This window comes from Arachis hypogaea, chromosome 17 (assembly GCF_003086295.3).
Source record: "Arachis hypogaea cultivar Tifrunner chromosome 17, arahy.Tifrunner.gnm2.J5K5, whole genome shotgun sequence".
NCBI lineage: Eukaryota > Viridiplantae > Streptophyta > Magnoliopsida > Fabales > Fabaceae > Arachis > Arachis hypogaea.
Window position 1 is genome coordinate 14986492 of NC_092052.1, and position 13289 is coordinate 14999780.

Sequence of the window (13289 nt, forward strand, 5' to 3'; positions counted from 1 at the left end):
CCTAAATCAGATCAGCCTGACGATTACCAAAAGGCTGAAGAGGACATGCGCTTTATGAGATTTGAATGGATAACCCTTGATCCTACTGTCCCATGGGTCATGGGAAAGAACACAACAATGCCTAAGGGAATCAAGCTTATGTATCTGAATGATGAGGCTCGGCTCTGGCACCAGATCCTGAGCAACTTTGTTATGCTGAGCACTCATGAGACGGAGCTGCCTGCTGCTATGATCACCCTCATCTGGTGTGTGATGGAGGGTAAGGACCTGTATCTTCCACGATTCATCCAGCATTACATGGCCAGGGTCCATGTCAGAGGCACTCTCCTTTTCCCTTATCTGGTTACCCAGCTCGGCTGTCGAGCTGACGTGCCTTGGGAGCTTGCTGATGAGAAGCCACCTACTGCAAATTGCAAGAAGATTATCCCTCACAGCAGAAAGTTTCAGGCTTTGGGTTACAGACTCCCATTCCTCACCGCTTCTGATGAGACAGCCACACCTTCAGCTGCCCATTCTTCATCTACTGCTCCCCCAGCTACCACCACTGCACCTCCACCTGCCCCTGAGCCCATTTATCATTTGGTGCATTGACTCTTCACCCACTTGGATCATATGGAGCGTCGCAACAAGCGATGCTATGAGCACCTCAAGTTGATGATCCGATCCGGCGGCGACATCCCCTCCGAGCCTGACACACCATCAGAGCCATCTGAGGAGGAGGCGGACGAGCATGAGGATGAGACACATGCACAGAGAGAGGCTGAGCAGGCAGAACCAGAGCAGGCTGCACCACAGCATGAGGAGCCTCACCAGATTCAGGCCGCCGACCCAGAGATTCCTATACGGTCAGAGCCTCCACTGCAGCAGACAGATCCTCCTACCCTTATCCAGTCTGCAGACCTTCAGGCTTCCACCACAGAGACTCCAGCAGCCCATCCTTCCAGTGATGACACTCCTTCACACCCAGCTTGAGTGAGCACCGAGGACGATGCTTTATTTTAAGTGTGGGGAGGTAGCCATTTCTGGCGTATCTTTTTGGTGAACCACTACAGACTCTTTTATCTTATTTTATTTATTTTTCTGTATTTTTATCTTTGTTTTTATTTTTATTCTTCAGTACTTATACATTGTTCTTTTGCTATATTTTTACTTTATTCCCGCATTTTGCACTTTAGTTCATATCTTAGACATTTAGCTTAGTTTGCAATTCTAAATTTATTAGTTATAGAATATGTGGTTTAATTGAAAATAAAAAAGGAAGTAAACTAGAGACTTCAACATAATAAAACAATCCACACACCTTATATATATAGCATTACATGTTAGTTAGTTAACAACATTTCTTCAAAGAGGAACACTAAGATTTTAAGGGCCACCCTAAGATTTACATTGAGAATAATAGGAACTCTTAATTTTTACTTGCATGACATATATAACTGATATATGATTTTTGAGCTGGAGAACACACAGCTTGTGAGTTTTGAGCTAAATTGTATGGTTACATTCAAACCATAAATTTTATTCCTGTGTGTTTTACCCTTCTTTTTCATTCTGATGTTCTTTACTTTGTTTTAATCTATATGTCCAATATAGAATATAGATACATACCTAGAGATGATTGAGGCCATCATTTGAATTTTTACTCACTTATCCCAAATTAGCCTACCTTTTATATCACTCTTGTTAGCCCCCTTGAGCTTTTTAATCCCCTCTTGTTCTATAAACCACATTACTAGCCTTAAGCAGAAAAAACAAAATAAAAATCTCAAGTTGAATCCTTGGTTAGCTTAAGATAGAAACTGTGTATTATTTAAGTGTGGGGAATTTTATGGGAACATGGGATGACAGAAACAAAGTAGGAATTTAAAGAATAAGTTGTTTCAAAAACTAAATTTGGGAAGCATGCTCATGTGAAATCAAAACAATTGAATTACCATGTGCGTCGATGATTCAGATTAAAAAAAAATTTAGTATTTAAATAAAGGGGATACAAAAATTTCCCAATTGCAAAATAAAAAGAGTCAATGCACATGGGACAAAATCAAAATTAATGCATGAGTTTGCAAAACAAAGTGGGAAAATTTGGGTAAATAGGTAAAGGAACCTTAAAATTATATAAAGTATGTATGTTAGGTGAGATCTTAGACTAATCAAGGATTCACTTATTAGCTCACTTGGCCTTATGCATGTACTCTTACCTTCACCCTGGCCCCATTACAACCTTGAAAAAGACCTCATGATTTTTGTATGTCTGTATTCTATAATTGTTAATTGGTTAGATGAAAAACAAAGTTATAGAAAGTAAGGATAGAAAAAGAATAGAGTGATTAACCCAATAAACACTGAGTGACTAGAGAGTAAACACAAATTCCAGTGAGGGTTCAATAGCTCATCACCATATATCTCTGCTTAACTGTTAATTGTCTTGCAAGTTTGTGAAATATTTTTTTTACCCCGTCTCAATTGTAAAAAGTGCTTTAACATTATCTAGGGTTTGGCTATGCATATATGATTCCTTGAGGATATGAATTAATTTGACTACATGTAAGCTTTATATACAAGTGAATAATAACTAGAATTGCATGACTCATTTAGGTAATTTGCATTTAGAATAGATTGCGTTGCATGAGATTCCACCACTTTAACCTTACCTTATTCTTTATCTTGGATTTAGCATGAGGACATGCTATTGTTTAATTGTGGGGAGGTTGATAAACCCATATTTTATGATATATTTTGTGCTCAATTTAAGTGATTTATTCAATCATTCACTCACTTATTCATGTAAATTGCATGGTTTTACTTTTCCTTCCTTATTATGTGATATATGTGAAAAACATGTTTCCTAGGCTATAAAAATATTAATTTTAATCACCCTTTATCACCATTCGATGCCGTGATTTGTGTGTTGAGTATTTTCAGATCTCCTAAGGCAGGAATGATTTAAAGGATGGAAAGAAAACATACAAAAATAGAGGAAAAGCACAAAATAGAGTTTTTGAAGAAACTGGCAGCGACGCGAACGCATGGACGAAGCGGCCGCGTGCCCAGTGCGAAAAGGGCAGCAACGCGAACGCGTGACTGACGCGTACGCGTGCCTTGAGCAGAGCGCAAATGACGCGTACGCGTGACCGAAGCGAACGCGTGATAAGAAAAACTCCCAGATGACGCGACCGCGTGACCCACACGGACGCGTGACAGACGCCACGCACCAGAAATTGCAGAAAACGCTCTCAGCGATTTCTGAGACCCTTTTTGGCCCAGATCCAAGTCCAGAAAACACAGATTAGAGGTTATAAAGTGGAAAAATGCATCCATTCATGGGGAGGCCTCCAATTATCCACTTTTCACAATTTAGATGTAGTTTTTAGAGAGAGAGGTTCTCTCCTCTCTCTTAGGTTTTAGGATTAGGATTTCTCTTAAAGGATTTAGGATTTCAACTCTTCATCAGGTTCAATATTTCTTTTACTTTATATTTCTCTTTTACTTTCAGATACTTTAATGCTTTCCTTTAATTACTTATGTTGCCAAATTGGCTTATGAACTCTTCATGTTTAGATTGATTTTCTCTTATTAATGCAATTGAGGTATTTCAGATTTATGATTCTTATTTAGCTTTTTATATTCTTGGCTTTAATAGATTAACTGGAAGCTCTTGAGTTATTAAACTTATCGTGATTGTTAATTAATTTCTCTAATTGACTGGAATTCCACTAACTCTAGTCTTTCCTTAGGAGTTGGCTAGGACTTGGGAATCTAACTAATTAGTTCACTTGACTTTTCCTTGCTTTAGTAAAGGTTAACTAAGTGCGATTAACTTCAAATTCTCATAAGAATAACTAGGATAGGACTTCCGAATTTTCATACCTTGCCAAGAGTTTTATTAGATATTAATTTATTAATTCCTACAATTTATTTTCCTTGTTATTTAAATTACCTGTCCCTCACTTTCAAAACCCCCAATTTACAAGACTCATAACCAATAATAAGAACACCTCCCTGCAATTCCTTGAGAAGACGACCCGAGGTTAAATACTTCGGTTATCAATTTCAAAGGGGTTTGTTACTTGTGACAACCAAAACGTTTGTACGAAAGGGATTCCTTGCCGGTTTAGAAGCTATACTTGCAACGAGGATTTATTGTTAGAAAATTCTAGATCGCGCAGGAATTCAGTTCGTCAGTCTCATCTCATCATTCTCAATTTCACTTAACTCATTGATCATACATTTTATTATCCTTGATTAATTAATATCATCAATTCTCAATTTCTTACATTACTCTCTTACTTGCCTCATACATTTCATAATACTTGTAGAAAATCAATCATTTAAGGCTTAGCGTCAGAACTCATTCATACATGCACCTCCTTCTTATACAATTCATCATTTTTAACCTTTACTTCATTCCCAAGTTATCTCTATTTCCTAACTCTAACTTATAACTAAGCTTATCATTATGTTCTAGGGCTAAAAGGGTAAAAACAAAGGTTTGGAGGTTCAAAATTGAGCTTTAAAACACAAAATACCTTTGCTGAAAATAGGAGAGTCACGTGTACGCATGCAAACCAGGCAGTAGCACTTGTCTGCGAAGGGGGTAAATGCGTATGCAAAAGTTTCATGTCACGCGTACGCATGGACGTGCGTTTTTCCAAAAATTTCACTAAGTTTCAAAAGCTGCAGAATTTCTGTTTTTCACCTCAAACTTTCGACGCACATAACTTTTTCGTTTTAAATCATTTTTCCTTTATTTTTCGAACGGCGTAAACTTCACGGATCCAATTTTCATACAAAACAAGTTTGAAATAATTTGGGAGTCCGGAAGCCAATTTATGGCTCGTCGAAGTTCGACCAAAAACCAAATTTTACAAAACGCTTCAAACCTCATTTTCTTTTCAAAGCTCATTCCAGCCCAATTCATCATACCTATAATCATCAATATCACGTACTTTTGACAATATCGCAATAATCTCTTCAATCCTATCATTTCTCAATTCAATACCATCTCACTTCAATCTAAACTTCACAAGTTTATCATCAAACATCAACAAACCAACCTATGTCTATACCAATATCTATACCAATATATAATGCTAAAACTCATTTTGGTGTCCAAATTTCTTTCCATTTTTATCCTTCCTAATAACGTACTCTTAGTTACAGCATTCCCACGACTTCATTTTCATTCACGTTCACGTTCACGTCAATGTAACTTCTATAATTATTTCACTACTAATAGGAGATACCAGTTACTCCCGTTAATTTCTCTAACTTCATGTTACTGCATAATACTCCACTACTTCATCTTCATCTATAGTAACTAATAGGATAGCAGTTTCTCTTCTTAATCTCTCTTACTTCACATCATTACTGGTTACTCCATAATAGAAAAAATTTCTTTCATTTTTCATCCATCTTCTCTTACATCCTTCTCATTTCACCTAAATATAACGTAAAACCTACTGTAATTTTCTTTTCGTTATTAAATAAAAGTGTAAAACTATGTTTATATGTTTCTTTGATTTTTTGCAGTTGACAACATACAAATGGAAGATTCACATGGAAGTGGTCGACGAACTTGGCAAGACTATGCCAGGCAACGAAGACAAAATATGAGCAAAGAACAGAGGCAGCAATACCTTGGCATGCCAATTACCGAGAGAGTATTAGACGAGGAAAACAAATCGATACATCGAGTGAAACTAACACACCAAGACTATTATAAGATATCACAAATACACCCGCTCATCAATATTCTGTATCAGGTACTCTAAGTTATACTTTCCATTAATAAATTTATGTTGTTAATTTATCAGTTAAGGTGAATTATTTTTAACGATATATCTATGTTACTATACTTAATACCAATTATTTATAATTTATCTCTTGAGTGTACCCTTAAATTATCAAATTATATTATTTTCATCCTAATAATAATTTTTCTATATATACAGATACTCACAATAACAGCAGAACTGCTGGTTCAAGCAATATATCGAATGATCCAAATATGGGCAGGAATCCTGTACATATATATTTATTTAATTAATAATAATTTATTTTTTTTAAAGTTTAATTTAATAAATCTTTTATTATTGGCCTAAATAATATTATTATATTGTCTTAATGTACTTTACATAATTATAATCTCAATTATTGGATAATTTAAAATTTTTTTAATATAATATTATATACATATAAAATTTTTATAACTATATTATTATAAGAAAAATATATATGTTTAGTGTTTAATAATATATTTGTTATTAAATTTTCTGATTCTATAACAAAAAAACTTAATGGATAATTCTGGTATATTTTTTTAACTTTTTTCTACAATTTAGTTTGCCATTTAATTTGAATTATTTCTACAATATCTTTATGTTAATGTACTCTTAGTACTATTTATCTGTAATTTATCTATCGAATGTACTCTTAAGTTCTCAACATACATTATTTTTAATTTAATAATAAATTTTTTAAATATTTAGATACTCATAATAGACCGAATGGTAATAAATATAAGTAGGACTCCTGTATATTTATTTAATTAACAGTAATTTATTTTTCCTTAAATTTTGATTAAAAAAACCTTTTATTATTGTCCTAAATAATATTATTATAAGAATAAATAAAATGTTCACGCCGTGTCATTAAAGAAAATTATAATAGATATATGTTTAATAATATAATTGCAACTTAAATTTTTTCACTGTATAACAAAAAAAAAATTTGCATATAATTTTGATATTTTTTATACTTTTCCTTCTAAAAAATAGATATATCAGAAGTGGCAATTTCTTCACTACATAAATTTAAATTGATAAATTTACTATTTTTAATATATTTATTATGCTACCAGTTTAATATAATTTTTATATTCACGAATTACTTATCTATAAAGAATAATTATACACCGTAAAATATAATCATTTAAAATACATTATTGTCGTTTCAATAATATAATATGATTGCTATTATTCAGATGCTCATAATAATAGTGGTCCAATTAATATCTAATAGAATTTTACATTTCATATGTTTTTTAATATTCTACAATTCTTTTAAACGTTTTATATTTAATACATAAAAAAGGTTCAAATATTTTTAATTAATATATATAACATTGTAAATTATAAATGATAATTTCTTCACTTAATAAATCTATTATACGGTTACACTTGAATCATTTTTTAAATGGTAACTTTTTACGGGAACTCAAACGGCCTATCATGTATTTATATTTTACGTTCACTATCTATTTTTTTTAGTTATTCAGAGTTTGGATAATTATGATATTAGTGGGTATTCTATGTATTCTATTACTTCCAATCAATTTAATTTTGTATGATTTGTTCCTTATAAAGTAACTTCTCAATTACCATTGATATTATACAAACTTAATTCATTGAACAATTTTATAATATTGTTAATGTGTTCTTTTTACATACTATCAGAAATTCATGGAAATAGATCTTATCAAAACAGTAGATGCGAAGAAAATATAACTGGTTAGTATTCTACTTTTTTTTGTATATATTTAGTATTGTGACACAATTTTAATAGATAAATAAATTTATAAAAAAATTATTATTTTAACCTTATATGTTAGCATATTAATATATTTATAGTAAACATTAAGTATGAGCATAATTGATGTTAAAAAATTTATTTATTTAAGATTATTACAAGAACCAATTATTAAAAAAGAGTGACAGTGCCTAACAAAAAAAATTAAAATCTATATACAAAAAAATTTATAAAAACCAAAATGATACTTAAAATATTTATTTGCCAATTAAAATAAAAAAATATGTAAACTTTAGCAAAAACAAAAAAAATATTTAATTTAAAAAAATTTATATTTTGTTAAATCGTTTTGTTATAATTTACACAAATATGAAAAAATAAAATAATTAAATAAAATATATTTCAGGAAATAAAATGAATAGTAAAAATTAAAATGATAACTCTAGGGGAAAGCATACAAAATAAAAATAATTAGAAGTAATAGAACAAATAAAATATGAACCAATATTATCTTCAATTGTATTACTTCGACCAGTAATATCTAAACATTTAAAACATGAAACAAAACATACAAACTAAAAAATTTAGTCAAAGGCAAAAATCGTCATACCCTATATAAGATAATTAACTAAAAAATGCTATAAGACAACTGATGCAACTGAGAACTTTATACAAAAAAAATATGCTATATAAAGATAGCATTTTTAAAATTTTTTTTATTTATTTCAGACTCAAACTATATTGTATTGACTATTTAATCTAAAAAAAAATAGTCCATAACAAACATAATGTTAACATATAACTCAAAAACATATAATGGAATAAGAAAATAATAAATATTTAAAATAATATAATGTTGTTATAGATCGTATGTGGTTTTAACTTGGTTATAACAGTTTCGAATAAAAGGTTTTAAACAAAATAATTTTATTAAAAAAAGGAATAAAACTATTTTGATACATAATAAATAATATTTCTTTATAATTAAAAGAATAAAAACATTTATTTAACGAATAAAAAACATCTTTATAAAGAATAAAATAAAATATTTTATAATTAAGGTTGAAAGAATAAAATAAAATATTTTATAATTAAGGTTGTTAAATATATCTGAATAACAAAATTTGAAAAAAATAAAGTCAAACAACATTACAATATTATACAGTGTAACAAAATTAAAAAAAATTATTGAAACATCACTTAAATACTTGATAGTTACTTATCTCTTTTTTATGATCACTATAATGGAAGTAATTCTTTGTATTTATAATCACCAAAATCCTATTTTTTTAGTTGTTACAAAATTAATCATTTTCTGATTTTCATTATGAATGTAACCAAATATATGTAAATTTAATGCGAGTACAGAAATTAGACAAAATGTTCGAGCATCCCACAATTGTGCTCGAAATTTTTAAGAGGATGCAACAATAATTCGAACTCCGCTACCAATCCCAAGGACATGTCATTACTGTAGCGCACGTCTATTTCACCATGAGACGTTCGAGATGTGCTGTAATGGGGAAAAAGTCTCTCTTTCCTGAGTAAATGCTCCTCAGGAATTGCTTGAAATCTTCCTGGACCCCTCTGCAGAAGGAAACCATTTTAGAAAACATATTCGTGGATACAATCATGTATTTTCCTTCACTTCGTGTGGTGTGTACATAGACGAACAACTAGCTATAACAGGTCGTGGTATATATACATTTCGTGCTTAAGGCTCAATATATCACAGTATAGGGGGATTTTATCTGGATCAGGGCATGCGACCACGTTTTTTGCAACTGTACATATATGATACTGAGCACGAGTTGCAGAATAGGATGCTGGAGAACACACAACTACATGAAACATTGGTTTTCAAGTTACAACAATTGCTACACCGGTATAATCCTTTTCTCCATGTATTTCGCCAGCTTGCACAACGGTCAGATGTACATGAGTGTAGTTTGGTCATTAGAGAGCGACCTGCTAATCAGCCACAATATAGTCTTCCAACTGCGTCGCAGGTAGCAGCTATAATTGTTGGTGATGACATTGAAACAATGATTCGTGGATGAGATATTAAGGTGCAAACTCATACTGGTAGCCTACGAAGGATTCAGAAATTCGTTGGCTATTACGATCCACTACAATATCCTCTTCTTTTTCCATTTGGAACTCATGGATGGGATATCAATACTCGAAGTCAAAGTGGTGGCAAAGTATCATGCCGAACATATAATAGCTATATGCTCCAGGTACAAATCCCTATTTCCTACGCAGTATAGACTTCAATAAAATTCTGCCAAAAAATTGTTCAATGTATCTAATCTTTTTTGCAAATTCTTAAAAATTTGTAGATCCGTCCCGATGATCATTCTACCGTATTGCAAGCAGGGCGACTACTACAACAATATGTTGTTGATAACTATGTAAAAATTGAAACTGAAAAGTTAAGATGGGTTCAAACTAGACAGAAGAAATTACAGGCTGAATTATACCAAGGCTTACAAGATGCCTTGCACACAGGAGAAACCAATGTAGGTAAATATTGTTGTATCTAATTGCTACTTCGTAAATCATTAAGAATTACCCAAAATAATTATTAAAACTATTTTTATTGCTCTCTATATTTGTATCCAGAAAATGTTGGAAGAAAAAGAACAATATTACCATCGTCGTTCATTGGTAGCCATCGCGACATGACCCAACGATATGAAGATGGAATGACGATTGTTCTTAAAGAGGGCAAGCCAGATATTTTTCTCACAATGACATGCAATCCATCTTGGACTGAAATAACTTCAGAACTCAACCCAGTTCAAACTCCACAAGATCGTCCAAATCTAACAACAAGAATTTTTCGAGCCAAATTTGAACAGCTGAAAGAGGATGTAATTACTAAGGGTGTCTTGGAAAAGGTGAAGAGCTATATTTATGTCACTGAGTTTCAAAAAAGAGGGTTGCCACATGTACATATATTACTAATCTTAGAAAACAATGACAAGTTAATTGACCCGGAACATTATGATAGTTTGGTACGTGCAGAGATACCATCTAAAGAAGTAGAACCACACCTATATGATGCAGTGCTAAAACATATGATTCATGGTCCTTGCGAAACACTTAATCAATCTTCACCCTGTATGAAAAATAGCCAATATAAACGCAACTACCCAAAAGAGTTCGCAGCAGAAACACGAAGAGGTGACAACTCATATCCGCAATATAAGTGACGATTCGACACACCAGTACCAATTAACCAAAATATCACAGTTGACAATAGCTGGGTAGTTCCGTACAACCCATGGCTACTACTAAAGTATGATTGCCATATTAATGTTGAGATATGTAGTAGTATCAAGAGTATAAAGTATCTCTACAAGTATTGCTACAAGGGTCCAGACTGGGTTGCAATGGAAGTTCACAACGGTTCTAATGTTGATGAGGTCCAACAGTTTGTTGATGCAAGATGGATCACTGCTCCAGAGGCATGTTGGAGAATATTTAAATTTAACCTTTACCGAATGTATCCATCAGTGGAAAGGTTACAAATTCATTTGCCAAATCAACATCAAGTGAGCTTCTATGATCACCAAACCATTCCTGAAATACTTAATGATGATTATTTCTCTAGAATAATGCTCACTGAATTCTTTGCCCTAAATCGTTAGGAGGACCAACAATCTAGGCATCTTCTGTACAGAAAAATTTCAGAGTATTACGCTTGACACAACAAGGAAAAGGAATGGCGTCAACGCAAGACACAAAGGAGATCCATCGGTCGAATTTATACTGTATCACCTTCAGAAGGAGAAAAATTCTATTTGCGTATTCTGTTATCTAATGTCAGAGGACCAATCAGTTGGGATGACTTGCTAACAATGAATGGGGTCCAATATTCGTCCTTCAAGCAATCTGCTCAACACCGAGGATTGTTAGAGAGTGACAGTAGCGTCTGTGCGTGTTTGGTTGAGGCTTCTGTTTTACGATTGCCATGTGCTTTACGAAGGTTGTTTGCAACCATCTTGATATTTTGTGAGCCTACAGATGTAAGAAGCGTATGAGATGGATTTTTTTCATATATGGTGGATGATTATCCGTCAACCAGCACTACAACAGCCTTAGTGTTCACAAATCGGCTACTCGGGGATATAAATGATATACTCCTTCAGCATAGAAAACAGATTACACAATACGATTTGCCAGCTCTAACTCATGAAAATGACAATGAAAACTCGATACTCAGAGTTATCCAAGAAGAACTGTCAATCGAAGTACCCCAGAAAGACCTGTGTTCCATAGAAAGATTGAACAATGACCAATCTAAAGCTTTCAAGTGCATTATGAATACAATTGATCGAAGAGAAAGTGGAGTGTTCTTTATTGATGGGCCAGGAGGAGCAGGCAAAACATTTCTTTACAGAGCTATAATTGCAGAATTGAGAAATAAGGGTCATATTGTCTTGGTAACTGCATCATCAGGAATAGCTGCAACATTATTGCCTGGGGGTCGAACAGCTCATTCTAGGTTTAAGATCCCAATTAATGCAGAACCATCATCCATTTGCAACATAAGCAAACAATCAGATCTTGCAAAGCTAATTAGACAAACAACGGCAATCATCTGGGATGAAGCACTAATGGCAAATAAAGAATCAGTGCAATCATTAGACCGCACTCTAAGAGACATATTAGCAAACGGTATGCCATTTGGTGGAAAAGTAATGGTGATGGGAGGAGATTTCCACCAAGTACCGCCTGTCGTACCAAAAGGCAGTAAGTCACAAATAATTTCAGCTTCTATAGTTAAGTCTCATTTATGAGCTTCCACTAAAATTCTCCATTTGCGACAAAATATGCGATCTTCTAATGATCATGTTTTTGCTGAGTATCTTATGCGCATTGGTGATGGTCTGATGGAATTGAGCCCACCATACATGAAGACTTTGTACGGATACAAGCAAATATGGCAATTTCGTGGGAGGGTAAAACATCGTTACACAAGTTAATAGAAGAAATATTTTCAAACTTACAATTTCATGGGTGGAACCCTTCTTACATGGTAGAAAGGGCAATATTGACGCCAACAAATCAGGATGTGCAACAGCTTAATGATATAATTATCAACCAGTTTCCAGGAGAAGAACAAAATTTAGTCTTATTTGATGAGGTAGAAGGAGATGCTAATAATTTATATCAACAAGAATACCTTAACTCAGTTTCTACAAGCGGGTTGTCACCTCATGTGTTGAAGGTGAAAAAAGGGGCACTTTATTAAGAAACATAGACCCTAAGGCTGGCTTATGCAATGGTACAAGGTTACTATGTCGTGGAACTTTTCAAAACATGTTGGATGTAGAAATTTTAACCGGCCATCACTGTGGAAGAAGAGCTTCCTTGCCTCGGATAAAACACAAAACCACAGAGAATTTAGGACTGCCTTTTATACTTATCCGGAAGCAATTTCCTGTAAGGTTGAGTTTTGCAATAACAATAAATAAATCACAAGGACACACCATTCCTAAAGTAGGGATCTATCTCCTTAAACATGTGTTTAGTCATGGCCAATTATATGTTGCTCTGTCTCGAAGTATTTCTCAGTCAACAACAAAAATCTTAGTCAAAGAAGGAAATATAGATGGAACAAGTGGAGAATTTATCAGAAATGTAGTTTTCAAAGAAATATTGTTACCTTCACCACAAGTAATTTATGTTTTTAGTAAGTATGTGTGTAGTTACTTCTTGGTACAATTCAGTCTATATATAATTTTAATCTT

The 13289-nt window shown here is 32.9% G+C and overlaps 2 protein-coding genes across 2 annotated transcripts; both read left to right on the top strand.

Moving 5' to 3' along the window:
* Positions 1-297: 297 nt before the first annotated feature.
* LOC112762878 (uncharacterized) lies at positions 298-11183 on the top strand. Its single transcript, XM_025808698.1, has 8 exons — positions 298-582; positions 5530-5593; positions 5952-6022; positions 9288-9536; positions 9597-9767; positions 9870-10053; positions 10153-10653; positions 10762-11183. Exons 1-8 carry the CDS (start codon positions 298-300, stop codon positions 11181-11183), a joined length of 1947 nt encoding a protein of 648 aa, XP_025664483.1.
* A 411-nt stretch (positions 11184-11594) lies between these two features.
* Positions 11595-12335, top strand: LOC112762880 (uncharacterized). Its single transcript, XM_025808699.1, has one exon. The coding sequence runs from the start codon at positions 11595-11597 to the stop codon at positions 12333-12335; it is 741 nt and encodes a 246-aa protein (XP_025664484.1).
* Positions 12336-13289: the final 954 nt, after the last annotated feature.